Genomic DNA, 22,924 nt, shown 5'->3' with positions numbered 1-22,924 from the left:
GGGAATTATCACACGCAATTAGGCTGGGTGGGTCCTCACAGGTGTTCCCTGTACACCCTCCACAGCCCCTGCAGGCAGCCCACAAAACAGGGGACTACCCTGCACACCTGCTCATGTCCCCCTGCACCCCCACCCCCCAGCAGTGCAGGGGCACCCTCCACCAGGCCCCCACTCATGTCTCCCACCACCCCCACCCCCCAGCCACCAGGGGCACCCTCCACCAGGCCCCCACTCATGTCCCCTATCACCCCCACCCCCCTGCCACCAGGGGCACCCTCCACCAGGCCCCCACATATGTCTCCCACCACCCACACCCCCCAGCAGTGCAGGGGCACCCTCCACCAGGCCCCCACTCATGTCTAACACCACCCCCACCCCCCAGCCACCAGGGGCACCCTCCACCAGGCCCCCACTCATGTCTCCCACCACCCCCACCCCCCAGCAGTGCAGGGGCACCCTCCACCAGGCCCCCACTCATGTCTCCCACTACCCCCACCCCCCAGCCACCAGGGTCACCCTCCACCAGGCCCCCACTCATGTCTCCCACCACCCCCACCCCCCAGCAGTGCAGGGGCACCCTCCACCAGGCCCCCACTCATGTCTCCCACCCCCCAGCAGTGCAGGGGCAGCCTCCACCAGGCCCCCACTCATGTCCCCTATCACCCCCACCCCCCCGCCACCAGGGGCACCCTCCACCAGGCCCCCACATATGTCTCCCACCACCCACACCCCCCAGCAGTGCAGGGGCACCCTCCACCAGGCCCCCACTCATGTCTCCCACCACCCCCACCCCCCAGCCACCAGGGGCACCCTCCACCAGGCCCCCACTCATGTCTCCCACCACCCCCACCCCCCAGCAGTGCAGGGGCACCCTCCACCAGGCCCCCACTCATGTCTCCCACCACCCCCACCCCCCCAGCCACCAGGGGCACCCTCCACCAGGCCCCCACTCATGTCTCCCACCACCCCCACCCCCCAGCAGTGCAGGGGCACCCTCCACCAGGCCCCCACTCATGTCTCCCACCACCCCCACCCCCCAGCAGTGCAGGGGCAGCCTCCACCAGGCCCCCACTCATGTCCCCTATCACCCCCACCCCCCCGCCACCAGGGGCACCCTCCACCAGGCCCCCACTCATGTCTCCCACCACCCCCACCCCCCAGCAGTGCAGGGGCAGCCTCCACCAGGCCCCCACTCATGTCCCCTATCACCCCCACCCCCCAGCCACCAGGGTCACCCTCCACCAGGCCCCCACTCATGTCTCCCACCACCCCCACCCCCCAGCAGTGCAGGGGCACCCTCCACCAGGCCCCCACTCATGTCTCCCACCACCCCCACCCCCCTGCCACCATGTGCAGCCCCCACCAGGTCCTCACAATGTGCGTATTGGTCAGCCTCCACAGCCAAAAAGCCCTACCAAGTAACCCATTCACCCACATGGAAATGACATGTTACACCCCCAATGTTCATGAAGCAAATGAACCCATGTCCGTCACACACATATTTTCCAATTGAATGGGAAAACACACAACATGACATGCATGAAACCAATGAGATGAAACCACACAGTGAACAATGTAAAAAAAATGTATTAGAAAAAAATACGAATGCTAAAGAAAGAAAACTAACTACAATGTAAATGTGAAAAAAGAAGCTGCATGTCCGCATAAAAACACAAAACTAGAAAATCTAATCCAAAAAATGTTGTCCAAAGTGAAATGTCAAAACTCTCCGTGCAACAAAGAACTATGTACAAAAATAACAAGGGTCCATCATCACAACAGAACTAAGGAAACCTCCTAAAAAACCTACCTAAATATCAACTATATACAAAAAGTGGAGCAGTGTCCGTCGACTCCAAATCATAAGAAAAAACAAAGGAAACCTAAAACTAAAGAACTATATACAAAGGCGGCGGGCAAGTCCAGCGGCTCACTCTGTGGTGTTCCGGGCAAGGGCATCATCGAACTCCTGTTCGATGTCCCGGAGGCGGTCCAGTTCCATGGCCCCGAGGGTCCGCAGGGACGACGCCGTGTCCTCCTCCAACCCCCTGCGGATTGCCTCGAGGCACTCGGCCCGCCTCAGGGCCCTCCGCATGGAGTTCTCCGCCCTGACCATTGTGAGCCGCGCCTCTTCCGCCCGCCGCCGCTCCGCACCTATGGCGTGGCCCAACCGCTGCCACACGGAAGACACTCTCTGTCCTGGGTCCTCCTGCCCTCCGGCCGATGCCTGCCCCTCCGATGTCGAAGGCCCCGAGCCTTCATGGCTCCCACCATCTTGCTGCTGCTGCTGCTCTGCCTCTGCCCGTGCACTGCCTCCTGCTGCCTGCACATCCTCCGCCGGCTGGGGTGCAGTTGTTGATGTGGCCACCCCTGCTGGACGTCCGACTCCCGACTGTGGCAGAGATGCCTCCTCCACCAGCCTGGCCGCACTGTCAGAGGCAGCTCCACAGGGCACCCAGGTGACTGATGGGTGGGAAGATGGCACAGAGGACGACTGGCGCGTAGGGGGTCCAGTTGAGGAGGGGGTCGGAACAAGCCCCATCAGACGGAGGAATCCGGTCTGGGTGACCTGTCCCAGCAGGCTGACGTGGTCAACGAGCCATTCGAGATGACGTGCAGTCTCTCCATGAAAAGACTGCAGGTCACCTCGCATGGCCCGTTGACGCAACGCCACACCAGCCAGGACAGGCTCAACCCGGACCTGGATAGCCACGTCCGCAGGCAGAGGAAGGCCAGTTGACGTCAGCTCATCCCCTGCCTGAAAACGGGTCTGGACGTAGGCATCCCTGCTGGTGCAAGATGATGCAGGGACAGGATCGGGGACAGGATTGCACACAGGCACCTCCGCGGCCGCCTGTGCTGCCTCCTGTCCCTGGTCCTGGACTGCACCACTAGCACCAGTGGGATCCCCACCTCCAGACCCCGTCTCTGGTGCTTGCACGGCCTCCTCCTCCACCAGACCCCCCACCAACCTGGATGACTCTGTGCCATCTTCCCCTGTTGGGCCCTGTGGGGTCCCAGCTGCCCCTTCTGCTGCCGAGGAGTCCAACTGCAACCTCCGCCTCTTGGACCTCCCCCCGGCAGCTGCGGCCTGGGACGCGGCACCGGACTCCTCACTCCCCGACGAGATGACAACACGGGAGGGGAGCCGGGCCTTGCGTCTCCGGCTGGCGGTCGGATCCCCGCCGCTGTGCTCCACAGCACCTTCTCCGCCCTCTTCATCAGTTGACGCTGCAGACAGGGAGAAACAAAACACAGGCATCAGGGCACTGTACAATGGACACATACACACATGACAGTTGTACATGAGTGGCATTGGCAAACCTCAGACATGCCATCACAATCCCCAACACACATGTCATTGCAACTGGCACACATGAGCCATACCACAGCCATATCGCAACTGCCACCACCATCCCCACACATACAACAGCATCAGCAGCCAAAGGGGAGCCATACATCACATGCAACACAGGAAGTGCACCACACATGTACACACACCACCACACTTGCATGCATGTCTACACCTCTGCCAAGTGTCGCACTGTTCAGACAGGCATCCATGTCACATCTGCCAATCAGGCTTCCACATACCGCTGTCACATGCATCCATGTAGCATCACTGTTGCACCTTTGACAAATACACGCACATGCACATGTACACAGTGCTCATACATGCAGCCGAAAACAACATACATGCCTGACATCACGGACATGTCTACTTACATACACATTCATCCAAACATGTGTGCACGCACAACTGCATTTGCCATGCAAGCCCACACACACAAGCACCATCCATGTCTCACACATTACAGCCCTCGCATGTGTCAGCCCCACGGCCCTGTACACCCCCACCCATACTCCACCCCATACAAACAGATGTGCAACTGGCACAATGGGGAATGATCACCACACGCCCTGCTCACAACCAGGATGCATGTACACTCACCGCTCGACTCCAGACGGCTCTGCTTCTCTAGGACCTGGACGTGGAGCGCTGGGGATATGCGTTCCAGGACCCCCATCTGTTCTTCCGACAAGTGGCCCCGGCGCCCCTTGGCATCCGCTGCCTTCAAGAGGCGCCGGGCCTTGTTCAGGGTCCTGGACCTGAAGTCCTCCCAGCGCTTCCTGACATGTTGTAAGTCCCGGACTGCCACCCCCTCCGCGTTGATGGCAGTCACGATGTCTGTCCAGATCCGAGTCCGTCCTTCCTTGTCGGCGCGGGAACTTCCAAAGAGGGCATCATACTGCCCCAGGACTTGCTCCACCAGGACACCAACTTCGGTGGCACTGAAGCTGGTGCCCCTCTGCCTCTCTGGCCGGGGGTTGTCAGTGGTCACAGATGGTGTTAGCCCCGACATGACAACCCCAGAGGCAGGAGTGGGTGGGCAACTGGGTCCTGGGGCTGGGCTGTGGAGCGATGGAATTCCAGTCGGGAGTCTTCTGTTCCAGCAGGGGTGGTCACAGCAACAGCACCCCTGGCTGATGTGCAGGCAGCAAATGGCAGTGCACGTGGGCAGCAGGCAGTCAGGCAGCAGCAGATAGCAGGTGGGAGCGTGCTCGGGGCTCTGGGGGGCAGTAATTCGGCCTTCTGGGCAGGAGCGTGGTCTCCCGTGTGCTCACGCGTGGCCAGCTTGGTACGGAGTGAATTGGCACGTGAAAATCCTGCACGTCAGCGTGAAAACCGAGGAAAGGCCCTTAGCGCGTAAGCGCGTCAGCACGCATACGCGATTCCATTGGACCAAAGGCCCTCAGCGCGTAAGCGCGTCTGTGACGTGACCCGCACGGGTGTTTCCCACACAGCACGTGATGACAGAGCACACGTGGAAAGACTGCACGTCAGAGTCTCATCGCGTGTAATTGGACAAAAGTGCGTGTACACGCGATTGGCCTATGTACGTGTATATGAGGTGTGCGCGGACACTTACACACGCAAGTACGTCAGCGCACCTGTATCCCGGTGTACGGCCATTTCCACCAATCACACGCAATGAGACTCTGACGTGCAGTCTTTCCACGTGTGCTCTGTCATCACGTGCTGTGTGGGAAACACCCGTGCGGGTCACGTCACAGACGCGCTTACGCGCTGAGGGCCTTTGGTCCAATGGAATCGCGTATGCGTGCTGACGCGCTTACGCGCTAAGGGCCTTTCCTCGGTTTTCACGCTGACGTGCAGGATTTTCACGTGCCAATTCACTCCGTACCAAGCTGGCCACGCGTGAGCACACGGGAGACCACGCTCCTGCCCAGAAGGCCGAATTACTGCCCCCCAGAGCCCCGAGCACGCTCCCACCTGCTATCTGCTGCTGCCTGACTGCCTGCTGCCCACGTGCACTGCCATTTGCTGCCTGCACATCAGCCAGGGGTGCTGTTGCTGTGACCACCCCTGCTGGAACAGAAGACTCCCGACTGGAATTCCATCGCTCCACAGCCCAGCCCCAGGACCCAGTTGCCCACCCACTCCTGCCTCTGGGGTTGTCATGTCGGGGCTAACACCATCTGTGACCACTGACAACCCCCGGCCAGAGAGGCAGAGGGGCACCAGCTTCAGTGCCACCGAAGTTGGTGTCCTGGTGGAGCAAGTCCTGGGGCAGTATGATGCCCTCTTTGGAAGTTCCCGCGCCGACAAGGAAGGACGGACTCGGATCTGGACAGACATCGTGACTGCCATCAACGCGGAGGGGGTGGCAGTCCGGGACTTACAACATGTCAGGAAGCGCTGGGAGGACTTCAGGTCCAGGACCCTGAACAAGGCCAGGCGCCTCTTGAAGGCAGCGGATGCCAAGGGGCGCCGGGGCCACTTGTCGGAAGAACAGATGGGGGTCCTGGAACGCATATCCCCAGCGCTCCACGTCCAGGTCCTAGAGAAGCAGAGCCGTCTGGAGTCGAGCGGTGAGTGTACATGCATCCTGGTTGTGAGCAGGGCGTGTGGTGATCATTCCCCATTGTGCCAGTTGCACATCTGTTTGTATGGGGTGGAGTATGGGTGGGGGTGTACAGGGCCGTGGGGCTGACACATGCGAGGGCTGTAATGTGTGAGACATGGATGGTGCTTGTGTGTGTGGGCTTGCATGGCAAATGCAGTTGTGCGTGCACACATGTTTGGATGAATGTGTATGTAAGTAGACATGTCCGTGATGTCAGGCATGTATGTTGTTTTCGGCTGCATGTATGAGCACTGTGTACATGTGCATGTGTGTGTATTTGTCAAAGGTGCAACAGTGATGCTACATGGATGCATGTGACAGCGGTATGTGGAAGCCTGATTGGCAGATGTGACATGGATGCCCGTCTGAACAGTGCGACACTTGGCAGAGGTGTAGACATGCATGCAAGTGTGGTGGTGTGTGTACATGTGTGGTGCACTTCCTGTGTTGCATGTGATGTATGGCTCCCCTTTGGCTGCTGATGCTGTTGTATGTGTGGGGATGGTGGTGGCAGTTGCGATATGGCTGTGGTATGGCTCATGTGTGCCAGTTGCAATGACATGTGTGTTGGGGATTGTGATGACATGTCTGAGGTTTGCCAATGCCACTCATGTGCAACTGTCATGCGTGTATGTGTCCATTGTACAGTGCCCTGATGCCTGTGTTTTGTTTCTCCCTGTCTGCAGCGTCAACTGATGAAGAGGGCGGAGAAGGTGCTGTGGAGCACAGCGGCGGGGATCCGACCGCCAGCCGGAGACGCAAGGCCCGGCTCCCCTCCCGTGTTGTCATCTCGTCGGGGAGTGAGGAGTCCGGTGCCGCGTCCCAGGCCGCAGCTGCCGGGGGGAGGTCCAAGAGGCGGAGGTTGCAGTTGGACTCCTCGGCAGCAGAAGGGGCAGCTGGGACCCCACAGGGCCCAACAGGGGAAGATGGCACAGAGTCATCCAGGTTGGTGGGGGGTTTGGTGGAGGAGGGGGCCGCGCAAGCACCAGAGACAGGGTCTGGAGGTGGGGATCCCACTGGTGCTAGTGGTGCAGTCCAGGACCAGGGACAGGAGGCAGCACAGGCGGCCGCGGAGGTGCCTGTGTGCAATCCTGTCCCCGATCCTGTCCCTGCATCATCTTGCACCAGCAGGGATGCCTACGTCCAGACCCGTTTTCAGGCAGGGGATGAGCTGACGTCAACTGGCCTTCCTCTGCCTGCGGACGTGGCCATCCAGGACCGGGTTGAGCCTGTCCTGGCTGGTGTGGCGTTGCGTCAACGGGCCATGCGAGGTGACCTGCAGTCTTTTCATGGAGAGACTGCACGTCATCTCGAATGGCTCGTTGACCACGTCAGCCTGCTGGGACAGGTCACCCAGGCCGGATTCCGCTGTCTGATGGGGCTTGCTCCGACCCCCTCCTCAACTGGACCCCCTACGCGCCAGTCGTCCTCTGTGCCATCTTCCCACCCATCAGTCACCTGGGTGCCCTGTGGAGCTGCCTCTGACAGTGCGGCCAGGCTGGTGGAGGAGGCATCCCTGCCACAGTCGGGAGTCGGACGTCCAGCAGGGGTGGCCACATCAACAGGTGCACCCCAGCCGGCGGAGGATGTGCAGGCAGCAGGAGGCAGTGCACGGGCAGAGGCAGAGCAGCAGCAGCAGCAAGATGGTGGGAGCCATGAAGGCTCGGGGCCTTCGACATCGGAGGGGCAGGCATCGGCCGGAGGGCAGGAGGACCCAGGACAGAGAGTGTCTTCCGTGTGGCAGCGGTTGGGCCACGCCATAGGTGCGGAGCGGCGGCGGGCGGAAGAGGCGCGGCTCACAATGGTCAGGGCGGAGAACTCCATGCGGAGGGCCCTGAGGCGGGCCGAGTGCCTCGAGGCAATCCGCAGGGGGTTGGAGGAGGACACAGCGTCGTCCCTGCGGACCCTCGGGGCCATGGAACTGGACCGCCTCCGGGACATCGAACAGGAGTTCGATGATGCCCTGGCCCGGAACACCACAGAGTGAGCCGCTGGACTTGCCCGCCGCCTTTGTATATAGTTCTTTAGTTTTAGGTTTCCTTTCGTTCTTATTATTTGGAGTCGACGGACACTGCTCCACTTTTTGTATATAGTTGATATTTAGGTAGGTTTTTTAGGAGGTTTCCTTAGTTCAGTTGTGATGATGGACCCTTGTTATTTTTGTACATAGTTCTTTGTTGCATGGAGAGTTTTTACATTTCACTTTGGACATAATTTTTTTGATTTGATTTTCTAGATTTGTGTTTTTATGCGGACATGCAGCTTATTTTTTCACATTTACATTGTAGTTAGTTTTCTTTCTTTGGCATTTGTATTTTTTTCAATACATTTTTTTTTACATTGTTCACTGTGTGGTTTCATCTCATTGGTTTCATGCATGTCATGTTGTGTGTTTTCCCATTCAATTTGAAAATATGTGTGTGACGGACATGGGTTCATTTGCTTCATGTACATTGGGGGTGTAACATGTGATTTCCATTTCCATGTGGGTGAATGGGTTACTTGGTAGGTCTTTTTGGCTGTGGAGGCTGACCATTACGCACATGATTGGGAATTGTGAGGACCTGGTGGGGGCTGCACATGGTGGCAGGGGGGTGGGGGTGCAGGGGGACATGAGTGGGGGCCTGGTGGAGGTTGAGCCTGCACTGCTGGGGGGTGGGGGTGGTGGGAGACATGAGTGGGGGCCTGGTGGAGGGTGACCCTGCACTGCTGGGGTGTGGGGGTGATGGGAGACATGAGTGGGGGCCTGGTGGAGGGTGACCCTGGTGGCTGGGGGGTGGGGGTGATAGGGGACATGAGTGGGGGCCTGGTGGAGGGTGACCCTGGTGGCTGGGGGGTGGGGGTGGTGGGAGACATGAGTTGGACATGGGTGGGGGCCTGCTGGCAGGTGCCCCACAGTGCTGGGGGGTGGGGGTGGTGGGAGACATGAGTGGGGCCCTGGTGGAGGGTGACCCTGGTGGCTGGGGGGTGGGGGTGGTGGGAGACATGAGTTGGACATGGGTGGGGGCCTGCTGGCAGGTGCCCCACAGTGCTGGGGGGTGGGGGTGGTGGGAGACATGAGTTGGACATGGGTGGGGGCCTACTGGCAGGTGCCCCACAGTGCTGGGGGGTGGGGGTGGTGGGAGACATGAGTTGGACATGGGTGGGGGCCTGCTGGCAGGTGCCCCACAGTGCTGGGGGGTGGGGGTGGTCGGAGACATGAGTGGGGCCCTGGTGGAGGGTGACCCTGGTGGCTGGGGGGTGGGGGTGGTGGGAGACATGAGTTGGACATGGGTGGGGGCCTACTGGCAGGTGCCCCACAGTGCTGGGGGGTGGGGGTGGTGGGGGACATGAGTTGGACATGGGTGGGGGACTGCTGGCATGTGCCCCACAGTGCTGGGGGGTGGGGGTGCAAGGGGACATGTGTTGGTGTTCATTAGTTCAAGGAGACATGTGCCTTTGCTGGGGGGCATGCCCATGTTGGGTGGGCTGCCTGCGGGACATGACCAGGGATGCAGGGTAGTCCCCTGTGGTGTGGGCTGCCTGCAGGGGCCGTGGAGGGTGTACAGGGTACACCTGGGAGGACCCACACTGTCAAATCACATGTGGGACTCCCCGGCACCCCTGAAATACACGTACCGTGCAGAAATCGCGTGTAAAACTTCCCGCGCACCCCTGAAATACACGCGCCCAGGCTATTCGCGTGTAAAACTTCCCGCGCACCCCTGAAATACACGCGCCCAGGCTATTCGCGTGTAAAACTTCCCGCGCACCCCTGAAATACACGCGCCCAGGCTATTCGCGTGTAAAACTTCCCGCGCACCCCTGATATACACGCGCCCAGGCTATTCGCGTGTGGAACTTCCCGCGCACCCCTGAAATACACGGGCCCAGGCTATTCGCGTGTGGAACTCCCCGCGCACCCCTCAAATACACGCGCCCAGGCTATTCGCGTGTGGAACTTCCCGCGCACCCCTCAAATTCACGCGCCCAGGCTATTCGCGTGTGGAACTTCCCGCGAACCCCTGAAATACACGCGCCCAGGCTATTCGCGTGTGGAACTTCCCGCGCACCCCTGAAATACACGCGCCCAGCCTATTCGCGTGTGGAACTTCCCGCGCACCCCTGAAATACACGCGCCCAGGCTATTCGCGTGTGGAACTTCCCGCGAACCCCTGAAATACACGCGCCCAGGCTATTCGCGTGTGGAACTTCCCGCGAACCCCTGTAATACACGTAGCCCGCTCCCCCAGGCCCGATCGCGTGAGGAACTTCCCGCGCACCCCTCAAATTCACGCGCCCAGGCTATTCGCGTGTGGAACTTCCCGCGCACCCCTGAAATACACGCGCCCAGCCTATTCGCGTGTGGAACTTCCCGCGCACCCCTGAAATACACGCGCCCAGGCTATTCGCGTGTGGAACTTCCCGCAAACCCCTGAAATACACGCGCCCAGGCTATTCGCGTGTGGAACTTCCCGCGAACCCCTGTAATACACGTAGCCCGCTCCCCCAGGCCCGATCGCGTGAGGAACTTCCCGCGCACCCCTCAAATTCACGCGCCCAGGCTATTCGCGTGTGAAACTTCACGCGAACCCCTGAAATACACGTACCGTGCAGAAATCGCGTGTAAAACTTCCCGCGCACCCCTGAAATACACGCGCCCAGTCTATTCGCGTGTGAAACTTCACGCGAACCCCTGAAATACACGTACCGTGCAGAAATCGCGTGTAAAACTTCCCGCGCACCCCTGAAATACACGCGCCCAGGCTATTCGCGTGTGAAACTTCATGCGAACCCCTGAAATACACGTAGCACGCTCCCCCAGGCCCGATCGCGTGAGGAACTTCACGCGAACCCCTGTAATACACGTAGCCCGCTCCCCCAGGCCCGATCGCGTGTGGAACTTCACGCGAACCCCTGTAATACACGTAGCCCGCTCCCCCAGGCCCGATCGTGTGAATAACTTCACGCGAACCCCTGTGATGCACGTACCCTGCAAATCGCGTGTGACACTTCCCGCGCACCCCGGTATACATGCACACGTATTTTTTGTCAGCGGGTGTCCGTGTTTGTGGGTACCCCTTTGCACGTCATTTTTCCTGGAGGGCCACAGTATGGGACATTCATCATGGCAGTATATAGGTGCTATTTGTTGGCGCACCTTTTGGCGCACATTTCTTACAGCCGCAGAGACGCTACCGCCTCCTTTCTTGTGGCGGTCGTGTTTGTGCCTGTGCGCTGGTTTGAGCGTGCGCTTTTTTCCCCTATTCTATTCCATGAATACGTGTTGTAGGCGAGCGTGTGGGCGTTCCGCGCACTTGTGCCCTGTACTTCCCCCGTGACGCCCACGTTTTGGCAAGTTGTTCCCCATTCCGAGTGTTACGCCCGTGTTCCGCCTACTTTTATTGCGTGCGCCGCGCTATGTGCGAATTTCGCTGTGGCCTGTGCGATTTTCGCTGTGACCTGGCGCACGCTGTTAGATGGCCTGTGCGCCAACGTGCGCCAACGTGCGCCGCGCACTTTTTTTTCGCACATCCGCTGGTTTTCTCGCGCACGGCCTTCCATGAATCGACGTGCGCTGCTTTTCGTGCGATTTTCGCACGTTCACTGCGATTTTCGCTATTCCACTGCGACTCGCACGTTTTTGCCCACTTGCGCCGCGCTAATTATTCCATGAATCGGCCTCATTGTCTTTTGGTGGTCCATATTTACAAACTGCAATTTGTGACTCTTCATGATAGACTGTTGAGAAATACTCGGAAGTGTATGTATTGGAAAATGAGTAGAAAAAACTGCATTTTGAAGTCCGCTCATGAGTGCAAAGCTACCGCCATGGAACTGTGCAGCTCTTACTTTTACCCAATTTTATTGGCACAATGTGCTTTAAGAAGCTTCAAATGCAGCCCCGTCCGCAGGTGACAATGTTCATTGCTTTGAAGTTAAGAATGAAAGTAGGGAATGGTGATTGCTTTTAAGTAGCTGCTCCCCAAAGTTTGTCGATTGAGCGCAAATTGTGGCTAACGTATTTTACGCTTGAATGTTCATAACTTAGCACCAATGCACATGATGATTAACAAAAAATTGCATACCAGCAGTACACAGTTTGTCCATGTCACAAAATGCAGCTGCCAGAGTTTTTAACTGGGGATATAGGAGCCGACCCCTAGGAGCAGTACTTTACGTCATGGGTGCTGCACAGGGAGCGAGGGAGGGAGGGAGAGAGGGAGAATGAGAATCCAGGAAAGGCACACAAACAATTCTTCTTCTGGCGCATTTGCTTCACAATGGTCCTCTAAAAATACATAAACACAGCATGCCTGCTGCCTCTTTTATTTCCCGTCACTAAACGCTGCTTCAAAAATATATATTATGTTTTAGCACACAAAACCAAAACACTAAATATTTTCTCATCCTACCATAGAAAAATCCACTGCCTGCGCATTCCCATTACTCAACGGGTGCAGTTTAAGACCCTCTGCAGTTTCCCCCCTGTGATTTTGTTGTGGCTCCCTCAATTCTTCTTGACTCCTGTCAGGTCATTCATTTCCTCCAACCTGATGCTGCTTAAAGTTCCAAAATGCCCCCCTCCATTTGCAACTCTCTCCCCTTTTGCTCTCTGCTTGTGCTCTTCCTAACCTGCCTTCCGTCATAAACTCAATTCCTGGCTCTTTGCACAAACCTTTTAAATGTTAACTTGGAAATGTTAACCTCCTTCCTCCTCCAGGGCTCTTAGTGCCAAGATAATACTTTGTGGTGAGTGAACACTCAACAAATAGCATAATAGCGATAGAAGTTATAAAGCTGGTAATGTTTTCTGCCCATAGGGATGTTAGATTTGACAGCTAGATTGGTGGGCCACTGAGCCTCCATAATTTATGTATTTACATTTGTTCTACCTGATTACTAAGGCAAGTTTGCACTATAAGGCCGCTTTCTCCACATTTGAAATAGTAAAGACTGGGAGTAGGAGCCTTTCACGCCCAAAGATTCCACAGATTTAGTCACCTGATTTCTTGTATTTTACTTTTATATTATTTCAAGTAAGACCTGGTTCCTTTTCCTCAAGACTTTGGAAGAAGGGAGTGTATCTTTCGAAATTAGAGAATGGCAAACCAATGGTGCTCTCTGATATGTAGTAGCCGTGTAAATGGCATCTAGAATATCATTTTGCCTAAGCCAGCGTAGGTAAGTGCCTGTGTATCGCCTCAATGAACTGTTCTAATGAGGTCCTTCTAAAATCTCCTTCCTCAACCAGTCTTCTTGTTTTAAATATCTGTCAAGCATATTTGTAATGATGTAAAACATTTTTGAGGCAGCTTGGTCTCAAGATTGCCCTGTCCCTGCATTCACTTAATAGAATTCTGCTTTTAACCACATTTGATCAGGTAAGTCTTTTCACATCTTTAAATTAGGTCCTTGGATTGGCTATACTGTAAGCAAACCTAAGATCTCTAATGAGGAGTAGTCTTATATAATTTGCCCATTGGAATTTAGGCCACCAAGGTGGCAACCCTCTTGAAAAAACAACCTGTACATCTTCCACACTCCCAAGCTTTTAAATTGATTGGTAATGGCTGCTGGCCTACTACTGTCTGATTGAAAACAAAAAACTCTGAAGTTTGACCCTTTTCTGGATTTGAGTTGATTCATAGATTTTCATCAATAGATGCTGATCTGCATGAACTTTTTCTGTTACTGGTGTCTGACTTCCAGCCAGGTTCTACATACACTTTTCTGTGATCAATGTTAAATTGTACTTGTGTTAGGATTTGGGTGGGGAGCTGTCTTTCAGGTCCCAGTACTCCCTTGTGATGCTTTCCATATATTTTAGGTTGGGACTTTCCATCAGGTCTTGCATTATCGTTACTGACACCACGTGTGGGGAATCTTTGTCAAAAAGAAATTTCTTAACCATTTTTAAAAAATAAGGTAAGGTCACATGCTAGGTTATTTAAACAAGGAGAGACCATTTATTAGAGGTTTCCATCCTCTTTGCCTTATCTCATCAATACACTAGACTTAGTTCTGTTGCAGTAGTGTCTATTAGAGGATCTCCAAACCCTTGTGGCTTTGTCTTTTAGGCCTCCTTTGGTGACTCGTACCAACCGCTAAACTTCATCATGCAAATGTCATTTAGCAGCTCAAATCCATATTTGTTATATTTTTTAGGCTTAGGCAGTGTTTGCTAAGAGAAATTTGTCAATCTTGGCTTTATCTGGTACTTGAGCCTAAGGGATTTTCACTGTTTGTTTTAGCCTTGTCAGGCAAGTATTCGTCAGCCTTTCACAAGCCTCTGAATTCGGTCAGGCAAGACCAACTTCTTTCAAGGACTTCTACCAGAGCTTCTGTCTCGCATCATCTCCCGCTGCAAATCCTTGCTGTTTCTGGTTCCTGTCTTGATCCTTGCTGCCACTGCTTATCAGCGCACATTTATTTTATGCTCCATTTTTTTTACTTCCTTTGTTACGTGGGTTACCCATCCTGTGGAGATTTAATCGCGAGACGCCGGGCCGCCGGCTCTCGAAATATCACCAAGACAGGCGTGTGCAGTCGCAAGCGCCGGGCAGTCCGAGTGCGAACTGTGCGATAAGCATACGCACCCTGGTGCTCCTCCGTAGAGACAGAGACTAAACTAAGCAGTCTGTAAAGTGTTATGTTCTTATCGCGTGCTGTAATCCCCTCATACTCTGAAGATGCTGTCACAGTGAAGCAACTGTGAGCAGCCCCATTGCTTTCGTATTGAGGTGAATAAAGCCCTAAACCTCCCCAAGGCCCAATGCCATCTTTACGGCCACAACACATCCCCCCCACCTTTTTCCATTTCCTGATTTGTTTTGGGGGGTTTCAGCACCACCCTTTCCACCATCATCCCTTGGGTTGTTCCCTTCTCATGTGGAGGGGAATATGGCTTTAGAAAGCACTTGTGGCCGTTTTGTTTTTCATTGGAAAAACAAGCTTAAATGCCAATCGGTGAGCGCATAATGAAAACGTCCTTTTGTTCGTTACAGAGGATTATTTTCTCTACGTTTCACCATGTAGAAAGGGGTAATTAGTCACAGTATGTAAAATGTAGGTTTCCGTTTAAAATATCTGAAATACCAGCCTGCATAATTTGTTTTTCGAATTATAGAATTAAGACTCTTAAACCAGTGTTTCAGAAGCAGTTTTAACAATTGTAATTTTGGATTACGAGTACTTTCCCTTTGTCAAATACTGCATAGTGATTAATTTCTGTGACACACTTACAGCAACACAAATAACCGTGTTTTGTTCTCCAATTCGTTTGCAGTACCTCAGTGTAATGGAGCTTCTTGAGTCCATTGATAGGATGACCCGAAACCTACCATACAGGAAATTCAGACCAGAAGTTCCCATACACAAAAATGCCAAGATATGGTAATTAGTTCCCTACATGCTCAGTGTGTATTTATTTGGTTTGCATATTAATTTTTTGATTTTGTGTTTTAATTATTTTCATGTGAACGTTGCTGAATCATTTTAACAAGTTGACATGATGTGGGTGGGAAAGGCCAGTTCATATGTATTATTGTATCTTACAATGGTAGAGGATTTGAGTTTTGCTTAATTTCTTCATTATTTGCACACTAGGTGGAAGTATGTCATAAATGGCATCCTTGAAGTTAATGTGAAGCCCAACCTTGAGATGTGGTCCTGGCAACACATTCGAAAACACAGACAGCGAGTTAAGCAGTACAAAAACATGTATAAAATCAAGATAACAACAAAGAAACCATCAGACAATATTTTAGGACAATTGGAGGTTGGAATTTCTTGTCAATTAAAACTTTACAGTTGTTGCCTTTTAACCAATAACAGATTTATATTTTTCATTGATTGCCAGCATTTGAAGTGAAATGAAAATAGGAAATTATTTTTAATGTCGGTCCAACTGATTGTAAGTAAAGCTTTGCCTTTGGAACTTAGTCTTAATTTAATTTGCATGCATATTTTTCATACACGATGCTGATTGTCATTTTCCAATTTTTAGCACTTTCACTATTTCTTTCAAGTTTTTTTTTGAGGATATGTACATACTGCTTGATGGTTTAAGTTACATTTCCGTTAAAGAAGTTATGGAACATAACGTGTCCTAGCTCAAAAGCTATTCTCGTCCTGGGTGAACTGTTGAATAAAAGTTACAGTAGGAACAGGTCGTCAAACATGTCCAGTGCCCAAATGGTTTCCAACTCCCACTATGGAGTTTCCTTACCCCAGCTCCAAGTGTTCATTGTGTCTGAACCGGGACAACCAGTTTGAGCCATTTTCTGGCCCTCTCAACCCTCTTAAGTCCAGATAGATTCCTCCTGGATGAGCCCTCTTTGAGGGTTCAAACTGCTGCATGGTATGATGTTCTGCAAAGCTGAGTCTACAAATCAATTATAGGTTGTTCTTGGATCTTGCCCAATGGGGTTTGCCCACTTCCATACCAAAACCCTACCTCATCTAACTATATTTATTTCAAATAATTCTTCTCTGATAAGCGTTCTAGAGAAATAAGCTGGCTTCACCCTCCTCTTCCCTGGCCTCATTCATCTACTCCGAAAAGTATGTTTCAGGGCAAAATAATATAAACCATAGGGCTAAGTGTAATGTTTGTGATTGGAGTTCATCCTGCTTCCTCCCATTTGGATGACCCATTTGCAGCATCCAAGTGTCTGCCATTAGTTAAACTCATTGTTGTTAATTCTGCTTCGCCCATTTTCTATCTTTTTTTTTTTAATTTGTTTATTTATAACTCAGTGCACAGGAGAATATAAACCGTGACATTTACTTGTAACCCCTTAATATGCATATGACCGAGAGTCCCTTCATCCGACCCCCAAAGTCCAGGGTTGATTATTGTTCTGGGTCCTAGTCGGCCGAGCCATGTGGCGAGGATGCTCTGGTAAAGTAGAGGGCTCTCGCTATCTGGCAAGGCTTGTGAGTCAGGGCTGGGTAGTCCTGGTCATAGTCTAGCAGTGGTGCCCAAATGTTTGTAAATCGGTGGAGCAGCCCCGCTTTAGCTGCCGTAACCTTTTCAGCTATTAGGATGTCCCAAAGCTTAACCACCAGAGGGTCATTAGGGGCCCCTCCACAGACTTCCAGGTGCGGGCCACCGTAATTTTAGTTGCCCACAAGAATTGCGATATTAACACTGCCCTCTTTCCTGAACGCGGGTAGGAGTCTGGGAGCGGAATCCCCAGGAGGACCTGTTCGGGGTCTAGTGGTAGTTCCACATGGGTGATGTCCTTAATCGTGGCCAGGCAGTGGCTCCAGAACTCTCTTACCTTGGGGCATGTCCACCACATATGGAAGTAGGATCCCGGAAGACTGCAGAGACGCCAACAGTGAGGGTTCAGTGTCGGTTGGAAGTGGTGAAGGCGTAGGGGGTGGAGAGGTGGTACCACCGCAACAGCAGTTTGTGGGCACATTCCTGTTTAGTGACACAACGGGATGCTGTGCGCATTCTTGTCCAGATGTCCACCCATGTGTCGTCCTCTATGGCATGACCTAGATCGGTTTCCCACTGGGTCATGTAGGATGGCCTGATGTGGAAAAGGTCGTCTTGCATTAATTTGTAGAGGGCCAAGATTTTCCCCCGGGCTGGCAGGTCAGATACTGTAGGCTCTAGTGGGGCAGGAGATCGTGTTGGTGCAGCTCGGGTGTGGGGGTGGGAGCACCAATGCCTCAATTGGGCGTAAGTAAATCTGTCGGTTTCTGCTAGATGGAAGGTCGCCTTGCATTGTTTGAAGGTGAGCGGGGAGTCCCCCTCAAAGAGTTGTCACAACGATTTAAGGCCTCCTGCTACCCAGTTCCTGAAATTCATTGGCTGGGCGCCCGGGGAGAAAACTGGGTTAAGAATGATTGGAGAAAATGTACTTGGGTCTCCCGGGATACCCCTGTGTCTGCAGGCCCAATCCCAGGCCTTTAGTGATTGTTTCGTGGAAGTGAACAGTTCGGACCAAGCCCGTCGTCGTGCGGTGGGAATAAATGGCCGGAAGCGAAGACGGTGGGGAAGGCGAGATTGTTCAATCTCCACCCACCTCGGGTGTCCCATGGCGATTCCCCATGCCTGGAGGTGGGCCAGCTGCGTTGCAATGTGGTATTTGCAGAGGTCCAGCTTCATGCTGGCCATCATGGTTCTTCGAGGGATCCGCGCTTTCTTGCCCCTCCAGATAAAGTCAATCATTTTCCTTTGGTGCCGCTGTAGAGGGGGAAGTGGGAGTGAGGTTGGGAGGGAGGAGCAGGCGTAGAAGAACCGCGGGAGGAGGTTCATTTTACATGTTGTGATGCAGCCTAGCAGTGAAATCTCCTGCGACTGCCAACGAGTAAGGTCCTTTTCCAGTTCCTCGAAGGGGGTGGGGGGGGAGTTTGCCTGGTAAACTTTTGCAGGGTGGGAAGGGGTCTGAACCCCCAAGTATGGGATAGATTGGGTGCTCCATTGCAACGAGCATTGCTTCTCCAAGACTTCCTTCTCACCTGGGGCCAGTCCCTCTCCGAGGGCCATTGATTTTTGGAAGTTAATGGCAAATCCTGCTACACTTCCAAACCCGTGGATCTCGGTGAGGGCCGCTCTCATGGAGGCCTTAATGTTTGTGATGGTTAGCAGCACATCATCTGCGTAGTGGGCAATTTTTTGTTGAGCGGGGCCTACCTGCGGGCCAGTGATACGTGGGTTCTGGCGGATTCGTTGGGCTAGAGGTTCCATGGCCAAAGCAAACAGTGGGGATAGTGGACAACCCTGTCTGGTTCCGCACGTGAGACGGATTGGGTCCGATAGGTGGTTGTTGACTCTCAGCCGGGTCTTCGGAGCTTGATAGTTAGCTAGGACCATGTTCGTGAAGGTCGGGCCGAAGCTAAAGGCTCCAAGAGTGAGATGTAGATACGTCCAGTCCACCTTGTCGAAGGCTTTGGTAGCATCAAGTGCCAGCAGGGCCAGTTGTTGGGCATTTCGGCTGGCTCCCTCTATTAGGTCTAGCGCTCTGCGGATATTATCCTTTGTCGACCTGTGGTTGATGAACCCGGTCTGATCCGGGTCTATGATGCTCGGAAGGATTGGCGCAAGCCGATTGGCCAGGATTTTAGAGTATATATTGGCGTCCAGGTTCAATAAGGATATGGGTCTGTACGAATTGTTATCTTGGGGATCTTTTCCGGGCTTTAGGATGAGGACTGTGATGGACTCCTGCATAGATGGTGTGATATTTCCAGTGGCCGGGAATGAGTTGAAAAGGCGGGTTAAAGGGGCCACTAATTGCGGGCAGAAGAGTTTGTAAAATCTGCTGGAGACCCCATCAGGACCTGGGGCTCTGGATTTCAAGGTTTTAATGGCCGCCTCCACTTCCTCCTGTGTGATCGGGGCTTCGAGTTCCTCTCTTGCCGTGGGTGACGGGGACGGGAGAGCCGCCTCCTGGATGTGGGCACGTTGTTCATTTTGGTCCCTCGGTACTGTAGTCATTATCTCTGCATGGTGGGCCACCACTAGGCGTAACTTCTCATGCTCTGCATAATGGACTTCCCCCTGTGGATCCCAGAGGCCCAGGATGGTGTTATTTTTATTCTCTTTGGCCAGCTTATTTACCAGGAGCTTATTAGCTTTGTTGCTATTAATATAATACTATTGTTTCGTTCTGGAAAGTAGGTTTGCTGTGGCGTCAGCATAGTGCGGCTCGAGCCTCTTTCTTGCCATCTGAAGGACCCTATAGGATTTCGGCGACCAGCCCTTTCGTTTATGGGTGACCTCAGCCTCACAGATTTCTGCTTCCAGAGTAGCACGGGTCACCTGCTTTCGTTTGTGGAAGGCCGCGCCTTCGGCGATCAGTTCCCCTCTAAGCTCTGCTTTCATGGCATCCCAGGTGTTGGCTGAGGAGGTATCTTCGTCGCGGTTTTCGGCGAAAAAGTTTTTGATTGTTCTGGCATTGGAGTCTCTTACTGCCATGTCCCCTAGGATAGGGTCATATAACATCCAGCAGCGGCGAGGGGGAGGATCTGGGTTGTGAGAGCGCATGGTGAGTGAGACTGAAGCGTGGTCGGAGAGGATCCGAGGGCCGATGATGACGTTGTCAGTAAATGTCAATATCTGAGGGGAGGCCAACAACAAGTCTATTCTAGAGAAGGTGTGATGCACGTAGGAGTAGAAGGTGAAGTCTTTCTCATCCGGAGATAGCACTCTCCATGTATCTACCACATTCAGAGTACGGAAGAGGTGGAGCAAAGCTTTTTCCAGCTTCAGGTCCCTGGGTGACGGAGGGTGCGAACTGTCTTTGTAGGGGTCTGGAGCTCCGTTAAAATCACCTCCGATAACTACTTGCCCCTCAACAAATGGTAGGAGAGATTCTTCCAGGTCTTGGTAAAACCCTTCCTGATGCTCGTTCGGTGCATAAGCCGAAATGAGGGTGTAAAGTTGGCCAAGGATGACGCATTTGACCGCCATGAAGCGGCCCTCCCGACATCTCAGCGTGTCCAGGACCTGGGGATGTAGGTCTTTTGCGAAAAAGATAGCAGTGCCTCCTTTATTGGTGCCACTGGATGCCAGAAATTTTAGGGGGAAAAGTCTACTTCGCAGGCGAGGGAAGTCCACCGGAATTAGGTGAGCTTCTTGTAGGAAGGCGACTGAGGTACCTTGGTCTGATAGCCTTTGCAGGATGGACTTCCTTTGTGGCGGGGAGTTTAGGCCCCTAACATTCAGGGTGGTAAAAGTTAGCTTCTGATGCGAGGGCTGGCTCTCTGGGCTCTCTTGTCGCGTGGGGTGTAGGGGGGGGCTCGGATCAGCCATAGCCACAAGAGGCTAATTGCGATAGGTACTCCTGTGGCTGAGGTTTTTTAACTGGACTCCAACGGGAGCCACAAACAACAAACGTCTGCCTCCAACGGGGGGCCCAAACTGACCACGGGGACCGATTCTGAACTGTCGGTGGCTCCCCTAGCCACCTGGGCTGACGCCAGCCCACGTTAAGGTACGCTCCAAGGGTAAAATGGTATCATCCACCTTGGAGATGGGTATGGACCGCATGGATCCCGCAGCAGGCGTTGCTAAGCATGGTTCCCTTGCCAGGAAAACCTTAGGATTATTTGGACCTTCACTTGAGTTTACGGCCCCTCTGGACCCTCGTCCAGGGGGCGCGTCCATGCTTAGGGGAGGCTATGCCAGGATCAGGACTCTTCGGCCCAGAGAGGAGACACTTGGTTGTCCCAGAGAGCCTGGGTGTAGGATTGATGCTGCATCATCTAGGTGGCTGATAGTCCGTGGGGTGCCCTTGTATACGAATTGTAGGGCTGTCTGGAACAACAACCGGTAGCGGATCTGTTGGTCTCGGAGAAAAAGCGAGCGCGGTCGCAGCGTTCTGCACTTCTGCAGGGTCAGGGGCAAGAGATCCTGAAAGATTTGGAGAGGGGCGCCCTGGAATGAAAGTTCGTCGCGTGGCCTATTTCGGAGATGGCCTCTTTGGTAGCGTAGAAATGGACCCTTGTGATAACATCTGGAGGGAGGTCAGTCAGTGCCTCGACGTGGGCACAGTCTGTGAGTGCGGTCCAGTAGGAGTTGGGATTCCTCTAGGTTCGGGAGCAGAGTCTGGAGGAAATTGCCCACGTAGCCAGGGAGGTCCTTGTCAGGAATGGAAGTAGGCACACCTCGGATACGTAAATTATTGCGGCAGGAGCGATTTTCCAGGTCCTCCTGCTTGTGCTCAAGAATATCAGTCCTGTCCATTAGGGACCTAACGGTGCGTTGCATTTCCGCCAGCGCGTTGGAGTGCTCTGGGCCAGGTCTTCTGATTCCCCCATCCTGTGCTCCATTTCGCTGATTCTTTGCTCCGTTTGCTCGAGCTTTGCGGTGAGCTCTGAATGCAGGACCTACATTCTGCCTTGATGTCGGACATGAAGTCTTGGAGGTCTTCCTTAGTGGCGAGGGAGCCTTTCCCATCCAACGCTTTTGGGGTAGCGAGTTTGACAGCGTCCGTCCTCTTCCCCTTTTCGGCTGGTAGAAGCATGGTGGATATGTCCGCCGATTTGTTTTTTTTTTTTAGAGACTTGACATGGTGTCAATGCAGGGGAGGCAAGACCAGCGGTAGTGAGGGAGGCAGGCGGTCATCGGCTGGTGGGTGAGATGCCAATCGGTCCGTGGGGGGTCTCGGGGTGCCGGCCAGATGTCCACGCTGTCCTGGCTAGTGGGTCCAAACAACCCTGGGAGGGGGCTGATACGGTGGTGGTTCCCGCTTCTCTGCCAAGGTGTGAGGAGAATGGGCCACGGAAGCGGCAGGGCCTATGGCTCTGGTGGCGATGAATCTGTTGGTCGGCACCCGCCGGGCCCCCAAGAAGGCCCTCTGACCCCTGGGCCCCTCCGGGCAATTGGTGGGAGTTGGGCAGGGGCCCCCCAGGAAGATGAGGAGGGATGTCATGGCCCGCTAGGGTTGGGAGGGCCGAGAGGGGTGCAGGGGAGCTGCCTGGGCTATGGAGGGGAGAGGCAGGCTGATCCAGGGATCCTGGTGGGCCCACTCCAGAATCCCGGCGCTGATATGCACCAGAAGGGCTCTGGCTTCAGGAGGTGGTGGTGGGGCCCCTCCTAGTGCTTATATTGATGGGTGTTCCTAGGCACCTGATAACTTCTCAACACGGGGGTGGGGGGAGCAGAGATGTGGAGGCCCCGCCCGTGTGGGGTGCTCCGTGCCCCCTGGGTGTATGGGCGCAATGTGGTGCAGTCCGGGCCAGAGCAGTGAGGGCAGACTGGTGTCTCCGGCTGCGCTGTGACTCCTGAGGGCGCGGGCCTCCTCCACTCAGCACCCCCGGTGAACCAGATTGTGTGCCGGGGGGCCCAGGGCAGCGAACAGCAGATTCCGCAGATCCTCCGGAGCTGCGGATGGGTCCAAAGCAGGGCAGGGGGCCCTCAGCAGACACCAGCCAGTGAGACTCGAGGGGTCCGCAAGCCCAGGCTCAGGAGGAGGGGCAGGCGGCTCACAGGCAGCCACTCCGGCAATGCAGGTGATGATGGTGCGGGTGCCGGTCCAAGTCGGGGCCCC

General features: G+C 54.2%; 1 protein-coding gene across 5 annotated transcripts in view; it reads left to right on the top strand.

Annotated features, from left to right (window-relative positions):
* VPS13A (vacuolar protein sorting 13 homolog A) overlaps positions 1–22,924 on the top strand; it is a 2,994,934-nt gene that overhangs the window by 408,658 nt on the left and 2,563,352 nt on the right. For all 5 annotated transcript variants that reach the window (XR_011280366.1, XR_011280367.1, XM_069625905.1 and 2 more), the window contains exons 12-13: positions 15,199–15,305; positions 15,519–15,690. Coding sequence is in view for 3 of the 5 variants with exons in the window: in XM_069625905.1 (XP_069482006.1) it covers positions 15,199–15,305; positions 15,519–15,690 (279 nt within the window). In the remaining 2 variants the exon portion in view is untranslated. The remainder of the gene's footprint in view (positions 1–15,198; positions 15,306–15,518; positions 15,691–22,924) is intronic.

The sequence above is a fragment of the Ambystoma mexicanum genome, chromosome 6p, assembly GCF_040938575.1.
Source record: "Ambystoma mexicanum isolate Mex_15411 chromosome 6p, UKY_AmexF1_1, whole genome shotgun sequence".
In the NCBI taxonomy this organism is placed as follows: Eukaryota; Metazoa; Chordata; class Amphibia; order Caudata; family Ambystomatidae; genus Ambystoma; species Ambystoma mexicanum.
The sequence above is the reverse complement of the archived record's forward strand: the minus strand, read 5'-3'. Positions and strand labels throughout refer to the sequence as shown.